Source organism: Sorghum bicolor, chromosome 3 (genome assembly GCF_000003195.3).
Source record: "Sorghum bicolor cultivar BTx623 chromosome 3, Sorghum_bicolor_NCBIv3, whole genome shotgun sequence".
In the NCBI taxonomy this organism is placed as follows: Eukaryota; Viridiplantae; Streptophyta; class Magnoliopsida; order Poales; family Poaceae; genus Sorghum; species Sorghum bicolor.
The window spans coordinates 66,338,962-66,350,075 of record NC_012872.2 but is presented as its reverse complement, the minus strand read 5'-3'; the positions used below and the strand labels follow the sequence as shown (position 1 = coordinate 66,350,075).

The 11,114-nt window shown below is 48.4% G+C and overlaps 1 protein-coding gene and 1 pseudogene across 1 annotated transcript; one reads left to right on the top strand and one right to left on the bottom strand.

The window, feature by feature from the left end:
- Positions 1-3,483, top strand: LOC8057727 (G-type lectin S-receptor-like serine/threonine-protein kinase SD2-5). The gene is made up of 2 exons (XM_002458650.1): positions 1-426; positions 2,335-3,483. The coding sequence occupies exons 1-2, from the start codon at positions 1-3 to the stop codon at positions 3,481-3,483; spliced, it is 1,575 nt and encodes a 524-aa protein (XP_002458695.1).
- LOC110433756 lies at positions 6,075-8,148 on the bottom strand (annotated as a pseudogene).

Below are 11,114 nucleotides of genomic sequence, written 5' to 3'. Positions count from 1 at the left end.
ATGGCCATGGCCAGCACCCGCGCCTGCGTTTTGCCTATGCTGCTCGCCGTGGCAGTGCTTCTCCTCGTCGAACAAATCGCTCTCTCGTCGGCAGACTTCCCTCTCGGCGGCCAGGCCACGGTGCAGCTGCCTCCGGCGCCCTGCCAGCCGGGCTTCGCCGCGAGGGCGGTGGTGCTCGACACCCAGGGCCATCGGCAGCCGGCCTTTGTCGCTGCCGTGAGCGCCGCCGAGGCCGGCGCGGGGCGGTGCACGTGCTCGCTGGTCGTCCTCCTGGGCGGCGTTAAGGTCTGGGCCTCCGACCATCTCGAGAAGTTCGTGCCGGCCGCCCTGTGCCGGCTTGAGCTCACGGAGGACGGCCAGCTGCGGCTGACGGACGGCGCCGGGAAAGTCGGGTGGCTGTCCGGCACGGCGGGGCAAGGCGTCAAGGTGGTGCACCGTGATCTCTGTCTACGTACTCTTTTCTCCATTGTTTCAGTTTGATTGCTTCGTTTGTCCATTGTTTAGCCATTGTTCTGCATTTGCTACCAGTAATTAATTATTGGGATTTGTTCGTAGATTTTCATAGGGGTAGACGATAAAACAGTGCTAGGATTGGCTGTGCATGAGTGCATGGGTAGACCAAGTCAATCATCAGCTGTCTGGCCGGCGGGGTAGGCGTCTACATCGGCCTTTTTTTTGTTGAGAGATGTCATCCAGGGTGGGGTGCTCCCAAACCACACTGGAGAAATCCTACTATTACTGCATCATTAATTACATGAACGGGGGAATTGCCAAATAACTCCTAGAAATGAAACAAAATATATGAACTAATATGTTATGGCAAATTGGCATAGATGTAGATGATGAGAAGGTTTATACCGATTGAGTATGTCGTGAAAGCGCGGGAAAGATGCACCAGTCAGATTTTTAAAAAACCGTTAGACTAAAATAATACTTACCTTAATAATAGTAGATGCGAAAAAATGGAAATATGTTTTTTTGCGCGCGAAAACATGTGTGGGTTTATTAGAAAAGGCCTATGCCTAGAACTTGGATTTGAAGGTGAGTCTTTAAAAAACCACTAGACTAGAATTAAAGGTTTAACTTAGTAGTGGATGTTATGGAAAAAGACAATAAGGTTTTTATGGCATAGAACCAGGCATTTAGAAGGCTGATGGCATAAAAGCTGTGGACATTTATTATTTTCCTTTTAAAAAATGGCCATTCGATTAGAACAAAACAAAAGCTTGTATCCTCTTAATAGTTTCATGGGCTTAGAATATATGCATGCATTTTGTACTTTAGTACTTCCTCATCTTCAAATCCTATATTTTGTCTTTATTCCAAGTCAAACTTCTCTAATTTAACTAGGTATTATAAAACTATTAATATCTGCATGTTTTGTTTAAAAAATATACTATCGAGATACATTTCATGAATAATTTACTGAAACTAATTTTATATTATAGATGTTTAATTTGAGTTTTTTTATAATTCAAACTAGAGAAGTTTGACTTAGGAAAAAAGCAAAATAAACTATAATTTTGATTGGAGGGAGCAGTAATCAACTCTTTTTGAGCAATTCTAATAGTCACTTAAAATTTGGGCTGCACGGTTGGATGTTCTCTCTTTGTTTTGTACAAGTAAAGAATTGAATAAGAGTTTTGCAGCCCCTAAATGGACTTGTTTGGTTCATGGGCTCATGGCCAAGCTTGCCAAGAAATATTTAGTCTTTGATTCATTGCCACCGCTTCTATTTTCTTAGCACCGTCTCACATGTTGTAGATTTAGTTTATAGAATTTTTATCACTCTTGTTGAGTCCAAAATTTTCGTCACAAAAAGTGTAGCACGTTACACTTGATTTTCGTGGAGTCCAAATTCTCCGCCACCAAAGGTGTGGCACGTTGCACTTGACTGAGCCTAACCGTGGCAAGGTCAGGCATGAAACAAACTATATAACCAATGGCACTCCATGCTAGGTTAAATTTAATTAGTGTACCTGAAAAACCCATTGATACAATCTTCGTGACTGAGCGGATATATCAAACTTTAATGCTGGAAAGGAGGGCCAAAGTGTTCGAAGCATTCTCATATTCGGTACACGACACACACACGGCATACATTCTCACACTCGGCACACAACATAGTACACACCACCACTCAGACAGGTCTTAAAATGGCACAGACATATATATATCCTGCTTGTGTGTGCAGAAACATTTAATTTCACAACATGTGTGGTAAACATTTCATGCAGATGTATACAATTTACAAGTGTATCATGGAATTATCTGTTCGTATCTTATCTTTTACCTTTATTAAGGCCTTATTAACATTGGAACTTTCACCATCAGGCGCTGCACTTGGATCGCAAGACCGGCAACCTCATCCTCCTCGACGCCCAGAACTGCATCAGGTGGCAAAGCTTGGATGATCCGACGGACACATTCCTACGCGGCCAGCAGCGCAGACTGCCCGTGCACTTGATCGCACCCACGACAAAGGCGGCGGCGGCGTCCTCGGTGTTCTACTCCTTGGAGCTTGACGGCGACAAGGTAGCTGCCTACATCAACTTCGGGGATACCAGGTACTCCTACTGGGAGCTCCCCTCTCCAGCCAACCGCACGATGGCATCGGCGAGGCTCAACGGGTCTGGGCTGAGATTGCTGGACCTGCAGGGAGCGACGGTGGCGCAGATCACGCCGCCGGTGAAGAAACCGCCGGTAAGCTTCCTTGCGCTGGCCGGCGACGACGGCAACCTGGTGATGTACTACTATGACACTCAGCACCAGAAGTTCAGGGCCTCGTACAAGGCGCTCGGGTTCTGCGAGCTCCCGCTCTCCTGCAGCATCCACGAGGTGTGCTCATCCGCCGGGAAATGCAAGGACTTCTCCGACTACGCCGACCGGCCGCCGGCGCGCGCCGCCGGCAACGCCAGCAGCAGCAGCAGCAACCCCTGTGAAGGGGACGGCGATAAAGCGTGTATGGTCCACTTGAGGGGCGTCACCACGGTGCTCCGGACTGCGTCGCCGGCGCTTACCAACGTGACGCTCCGGGAGTGCGTGGTGGAGTGCGCGCGCAACCTCTCGTGCAACGCCGCACTCTACGTGAAGGATGACGCCGGCGGCGTCGCTGCGGCAGCTGATGACCACGGCGTGTGTTCGCACTACACGCTGACGGCGGGGGCAAGGGAGGTGACCGACGGGAGTCACCTCCGGTACAGCTACTGGGTGAAGTTCCCTGCAGCAGCAGGTGGAGGGGACGACGACGACGACGACGACGATAGCTCTCTCGGCAAGCTTAGCACTGGCACGATATTGATGATATGTGGGGCGATCGACGTGGTGTGCGCCGTGGTGTTTGTGGTGCTCATAGCCATGTATTTTCGTCGCCTTCGTCGGCTGGCGGCCGCGGTGGACAGAGTCGTCGAGCTCCAAGAAGGCGCGGCTGAGGGCGTCGGGGAGCAAAACGACACCGACGGTAATGGGTCCGGACACAACTGATTGATCCACTGTTCAGGGAATAATATGTGGGATGCATTTGTAATTGCTTTTAGGAAAAGCTATGTCACACAGGGGTATTTGGCTCTACTGGTCACACCCGAAGTTTGTGTGATATTTTGATGATGGTTGACAAAATGTGCACATTACACAGAAATGCATACATGTAAACATATTGGAATTTGTAAATGCTTCTATTGGGGAGTTCGGACACCACATGCACCGGTGACACACGGCATGATCTAACGGTTTGAGTGCAACAACCCCGACGCCCCACTCGATCAGCTGTCTCCCCCTACCACACTTCACTCGTACACTCTTGTATCTGCATTTCACTCACGAACCATCTTGCCCACCGATCGAGCTCCTACCTGGCTACTTCACATCACACTTGCACTCATTGACGATGTGAGTATGTGACTGCTCAGGTTTGTGTGGCCGAGGATAGCCATAGAGCCAGTAGCATGCATAGAGGTCGGCGCATGGATCAGTGGACACCTTTGGAGAAACTGCTGTTTGGTATGGGTGCTGGAATGGCTCCTCTTCCTCCTCATTCCTCAAGCAATTGCAGGGGTGTGCCTATATTTCTTTACTAGCTCCGTCATACTTCTTGTTTACATATTTGTTCTCGTAATCAACTTGTGTCGTTGCCATTTTTTGCTAGCTTGGTGTGTGAGGTACACTATACACACAAGCTCCTAGACAACCGACATGCTAGCTTTCACTTGAAAATCTTAGGCCTTGTTTGGATGCTATTTTTTAGACAACCGACATGCTAGCTTTCACTTGAAACAACCGACATGCTAGCTTTCACTTGTCGTTACCTTTTCTTGAGTAATGAAAATCTTATCTTTTGCATGAGAAAAAATAATGAAAATCTTATTTGAGAATAAAATTTGCATACATGCGCATGCAGTTTGGGGTATACACATACACAATGGTATGATACATAAAAAAGAAAGCCTATAAAAAAATTTCATAGAAAAGGTAGGAAGGGATTACCTCCTATAGTCCTATATTCCTATCAACCTTTCTTGTGAAATGTGTCTTCACGAATCGGACATCACATTTAGAGCAAGGCTAATAATATAGTTTACTTATTGGCTGTAAGATTTTTTGCAGCCTTCTTGCAGCCCAACCATATAGTATGAGCTATTCACCATTAATACTCTCATAAAGTTTTTTGGTTCTTGCTTACAGTCTACTCCTCTTTCTCCTTCCCTCTTTCCTCGACCCTAGCATTTAGCCAGCTTACAGCCAATTACTATACTTCTCTTAGTTGGCTTCACTAAAATGTTAACATAGTAGGTAAAAAACATTGAGGTAGCATTTTTTTTAAAATGTTTCCTTTTATAAAGTTCTAAAATATATCATATTGGATGTCGTTTTGCTCCCTCAACTATAGCAACGCAATTCAAATGTATATGTGATTTAATTAAGGGATACGACCACTGAAATATTTAGCTTCATATTCTTATTCAACTTCCTCAATCGGTAAACCGGCTGTGTGTATCTTCTAGCCATCTTAAGCCTTGTTTGGATGCTATTATATTCACCTCAATTCACATGGGCAGAGACCAAGCTAAGTTGTAAGTAGTGGTGCAAATGCACCACCCAAAAAACAAGAAAACAGTAAGATTAGTTAGAATTTCATCATATACGCACCCTCCATAAGACATGTTTATGCATCCGCAAGGCACATGCACCTTCCACTAAATTATTTTAGCTTCGCCACTGCACATGTGTTGAGGTGAAATTTAATTCAAATTTTACTCTAATCCACGCTAGCATTTGTGAATTGATAAGAATCTGACTACATACAAATAAGGCCTTAAGGCATATGTAGTGGCAATTCAATGCAAGGAGACAAGGTATCCATTTATTCACAACATTTGACATTTGTGTCTAATCATGACTCGATCGTATATTGGATAGTATTAGGAGTTACTTGTTATTCCTGACAAATGACAGTAGTAAAACGTAGGACAAAGACTGACATGTGGGTGAACTCATTTTTCACTTCGTGAAGAATCTGACTCGAAATCACCAATTGACTCTTGCATACTCGTATTCGACTAGTGGACTCCATGCATGTGAGTGCGACTTGCAATATCAGGTCATCAGCCCAGTCCATATGTGCTTTCTCACCATAGAAGCCCATATGTGGTTTCTCAGCATCAAAAGCAGCTAGGAGATATGGGCTCCAAGTAACCGTGTAATTAGTACAGACAGCCTTGCTTGTCTTTCAGGCCCAGGAAAAGAAAAATAACTGTATGGCCCACTGTCCGAGCAACCGCAGGACGGCCGGCGCCCGGCGCGCCACTCGTTGCTCGCCGCCCCGCGCACGGAGCCGTGCTCACGCAACGGCGCCCTCATCTGATCTGATCTCATCTCACCGGTCCTGTAGCCTGGAGGCATCTACTACTTCACAGTGTTTTTTTTTTCTCGAATACGTAAAAGGTTTGCGTATCATTGTATTAAGTTGAAAAAGTGCTTACATAGGCGCTTTAGCGCTGAAGACAGATAGCGAGAGGTGGGGCTGGTTTATCAGACATACACGACAGACATCCTCTCCCCCCATGACACAAAGCGGACTACTCGCGAATCAAACAACCAAGGTGCCGGGCTCCTCCTGCAACCCAAAGGTCAGCGCTGAGCTTGATGGTGTTCAGCAGCTGGTTAATGTTGGAGGATGCGTTGCGGAAGCACCGGGCGTTACGTTCCTTCCAAATCTCCCAGGTTACTAACGCGAAGAGGGTGTCGGCTCCTTTCTGTCGTTCACCGTGCCAACGCTGCCTCCAACGGTCCCACCACGCAAGAAGGGTGTCGTCACCTATCAGGGATGCGTCGGCCCCAAGGACCGAGAGTATGGTCCACCAAACCTGACGCGAGAACGAGCATGAGGCCACGATGTGGTCAATAGTTTCTGGGTCTTGGTCGCAAAGGTAGCATCTGTCCTCGGCTTGCAGTCCGTGGCACCGCCTCCTGTCGGCGGTCCAGTGCCGACCTTTGATGGCAAGCCAGAGAAAGATCTTAACCCGTAGTGGGACATCCACGTCAAGGTTAGCACCAAGTTTCCTGTGAACCTCCATAGAGCTCTGGCTACCTGAGAAAGCATATTTGTTCACCTTGGCCTTTATTTGCTTAGGACTATCTGTCAGATATATTGCAGAATTTGGGTTCCTGGCTGACATTTTAGAGCTCCCCCCCCTAAAGTGCAACATCACGAACTATCATCCTAAAGAAAGGATCCTAGTGTATTGCACATGGGATAAGGCACCGCGGTTGATCATCGTTGCGAGGAAAGAGATGGGGAAATGACGAAGGGAATGATGGAGCAGCCACCACGGGAGGAATGCTGACAATGCCAATGTTGTCTTCTGGACTACATCCAGATATCCTCATACAAGAGTCACATGACACATGTTTGGCAATTTCAACAATAGTCTCATAAAATGCCCCTCTTGTGTAATTCGTATCTGTGAAGATGTAAGTCCTTTCAATATCAAATCCACAAGCTATGATGTCTTCTGCATCTTCACGGGCAAGCCTTTTGCATTCAGCATTAGTCAAGTTGCTCTTCCGCAAGAAACTTGCATTGTCACTGAGTTGTATCACTACAGGCACCTTGAAAGCATCCTACAGATACTTTGTGAACATGAAGGGGATGAGATGGCCAAGCTGCAGCCCTTCGTATGAGGGTTCCCTCCCCGTGAACACGTAAAATTTCTCCCCTGCCTCGTGGAGATCCAGTATGCTGTTGAGATCCCAGTGGGCGAAGAAGAGTTCGCGACGAAGGAAGCCATGCGGCGGGTGGGATGAGAGGAGCTCGATGCGGTGAACGAGCGTGGCGTCGATGCGCTGGCACCCAAACAGGTCAACCAGCTTGTCGTAGTCCATACACCCCTCTGGAGCGAACACCTCCGACTGGGTATCTACCAGTTCCACTGCCGTCGCCGCCGCCTCTGTCTCGTGTTCTGTATCTTTGGCCCGAACGCCGACCACCGGCGTCTCCTCCTACACGATGAGCATCGGCTGTGTCGCTTCACGTTGAGCAGCAGCTTCCATGTCCGGAGGCAGATCTATTCTATCTCTGGAAAACCTTGACTTTGTTTCTGCAAATCTCCGATATTGCAGGAAGGATGCACGGTGTAGCCATATAGGATCGTAGATCTGCAATGGAGAGACTGCTATGTCTCATATCAGGATGCCAGTCGAGGGATCGAATTGAGTTTCGCCGCCGTTCTAGTGGGAGAATACTGGGTGCAGAGAGCAATGCGACGGAGCCAACGGCCGACGGCGGGGGGGGGGGGGCATGGATGCGGTGCCCAAACGGGGGTGGGACTGTGGGAGGAGACAGGCGGATGCGCCAGCGGAGATAAATAGGGCGCGGGCAAGGCCGAGGGCGAGGCAACCGAGACCGATGCGAATCCAAATATCCTCTCAATTCGACACCAATTCGGAAGCAAGTCACAGCGTAATGGCCTTTCCTGTGCTGCCTTCCAGACCCGCCGCACTACCCTCCGGGGGGCTTGCTCGCGCCACCGTGCCGCGCTCCTGCGGGGTTGCCCGCGCCGGCCTACGTCGCACGTCACAGCCGCGCGGCCTAGCGGGCAGTTGTTGGGAGAGGACGGAGAGCACGGGCCTAGGGGCGGCGAGGCTGAACATGATGACGCGACCGATTCAGTTGCAGGATGATCACGGGCTCAATCTATTGTGCATATAACGGGTTCAGACTTCAGATGTCGCTCGGCGCCGGCCACCGGCGACCATGTTGAGTGTTGACTGAAACCTGAATGCATCGCCTATTGCATTGGGAAGTTAGAATATCAGCAGGAACTTCTTCCAGCTAAAAGTTGTGCAACTCCTTGTTCGCATTGTGGGCACGCATAACAGAGCAGAACTGGAAGAGTTTCCAGCACTGCATGAACACAGCTAGTAGCAGGAGCTTATTGCTTTGGTTCGTGTCGAGTTGTTGACGCCAATCAAAAGGTTTGAGATGGCTCCCTACTGACGCTGAACACGTACTCCTAGTAGTGTTTTGTGGCGGCCACCGCAACGTCCATCACATCACACCGTCTTCCAGCTCAGTCCAGTCGGTAGCCGCCAACAGCGCCATCCCGCAGCGGCTGGTCACCACGCACTGCACATGGTGGTGGTCGTCTGCGGCCGCTGCTCCGGGAAGTCTCGCTCATTCACTCGTTCAATATCACAATATGGTCACTAGCTAGCATTGTCGTGACTCCTGAGAGGATACTGAGCTCCTTCAATGGCATTATCGAAATGTTTGGAAACAAAGGAACTGACAGATTTTCAAAGGAAAAAGCCACTCATCTCATCGAATGATGCTGCTATTCAGAATCGATCCGTTTTCCCATTCCCAGTCCCAGTCCTAAGAAAGAGACGTGTAAAATTGTAGATAGATCTCATCTTCCTCTCTCAATCAACAAGAACATATAGCAGACAAGTATACGAAGAAAACATCTCTTCATTAGTCCATATAGATGTATATGTAGTTCTGTTATATAGATGCCTTCAGGACATATATGGTATGAGCCCATCAATCCTCTAATTGAGGAATTCTTAACAATTGTAGCATAGGCTAAAGAAGATATCAGACACATTTTTCTTCAAAGTTAGCCTAGTGAAAGCCCTAGTTTGGTTTTGGATAATTGATGAAACCCTAGTACTAACCTCTATGCTAAGAGTGTGTAGACTTAATGAGGTTGGTACATGCTAAGTGACGGAGCAAGTGATGATCATGGTGATGATGGTGATGACCACAAGATGATCAAGTGCTCAACTTGGAAAAGAAGAAAGAGAAAAACAAAACCCTATGGAGATCAAGGCAAAGGTATTGCTTAGGGTTTTGGTTTTGGTGATCAAGACATCATAGAGGGTGTGATCACATTTAGGATAGATAGCCGTACTATAAAGAGGGGAATGCTTTGGCTAAGCGGTTATCAAGTGCCACTAGGTGTCATTGTTCATGTGCTTGCATTTAGAACCTAGTGAGCTAACTTAACTCCTTCAAAGAAAATGATTGTGAAAATGCTAACACACGTGCACATGTTGGTTTACACGTAGTGGTGTTGGAACACTTTGAGAAGGAGGTGGAGTTTGAAGGTTAGAGAGAGGATGGGTTCCTCTCTCCCTCCCGCCGAGCTTGCGAGGCGGGATTCGGCGCTTTTGAGAAAATGAAGTGCATACTTTCTATTGCGCCGGTGGGAAAATTGGAGAAGTCGCGGGAGTGTTTCTCGCTGAGGAACACTCACCGGACGCTGGCTCAGAGGCACCGGACGCTGTGTCTGAGCGTCCGGTGTGCAGGCTGCCTGACTCGGTTAGGGTTAGGCACCGGACGATAGACACCGGACGCAGCTTGGAGCGTCCGGTGGTGTGCGTCCGGTGTGAGGATGTTTTGCAAACCTCTCTGCGCATGAGTCCCGTGAGCACCGGACGCTCAGGGTGCGTCCGGTGGCTTGCGTCCGGTGACCCTGCGAGTTTGCGGAGCTCTCTGCGCATGAGTCCGGTGTGCACCGGACCGTCCGGTGCTCACTTGCTCAGCGTCCGGTGCACTGCAGGTGACCGTTAGATTCTGACACGAGCGTGACACGTGGCTGATGTTGGAGCACCGGACGCTGGTGTTGAGCGTCCGGTGCCCCTTTAAGAGCGTCCGGTGCCCCTTTAAGAGCGTCCGGTGACCCCGTATTTCACCCAGTAAAAGAGCCAACGGCTCTATTTGTTTGAGGGGCTATAAATACGTGTTTGGCTGGCTTGGGGCTAACTCTCTTGGCATTCTAGCATACTTGACATCTTTGTGAGCCTAAGCAAACACCTCCCACTCATCTCCTTCATAGATTAAACATCTTTTTGAGATTGGGAGTGATTCCAAGTGCATTTTCTTGAGTGATTGCATCTAGTGGCACTTGGGGATCGTTCTAGCTGCAGTTTTCTTGTTACTCTTGGTGGTTGCCGCCACCTAGACGGCTTGGAGCAGCGGAGGAGGATTGGCACGAGTTGGTGATTGTTCGTGGCCATCTCCCGGTGATTGTGAGGGGTCTTGTACCTTCCCCGGCGGAGAGCCGAAAGGTAACTCTAGTGGATTGCTCGTGTCATTGAGTTACCTCACTTGTGGGTAGGTTCTTGTGGTGTCCTAGTGAGGACGAGGTTCGTGCTACACCTCTTAGCCACCGAACCACCAAGTGTTGGTCGACACAACGGGGACGTAGCGTGCCGGCAAGCACGTGAACCTCGGGAGAAAAATTGTGTGTCTTCATTGTGATTGTTCATTGTATTTCTCCCGGTGATTGGACTTCATATTATTGATTGGTTCATCCCCCCTACGCGGCGGTATAAAGTTCAAACCATCTCTTTTACATTCCCGCAAACTAGAGTAGCTTACTTACTTGTATAGAAACTTTAGGTAGCTTTCTAGTGTAAGTAGTAACATAGCTCTTGTGTGCCTAGTGATTATATCAACTAGAATTGTTGGATAGGTGGCTTGCAAACACCCCATTAGAGCTAGAGCAAAAAGCTTCGCTTTGTTATTTACTAACCTCTTGCTCTAGTGGGTTTGTAGAATTTTTTAAATAGGCTATTCACCCCCCCCCCTCTAGCCATATTAGGACCTTTCA

Excerpts from the sequence above, each read along its gene's own strand:
- LOC8057727 (XM_002458650.1), top strand. The coding sequence starts at position 1 with ATGGCCATGGCCAGCACCCGCGCCTGCGTTTTGCCTATGCTGCTCGCC. Across the intron at positions 427-2,334 it reads CGGCGGGGCAAGGCGTCAAG|GCGCTGCACTTGGATCGCAA; the intron begins GTGGTGCACCGT and ends TTTCACCATCAG.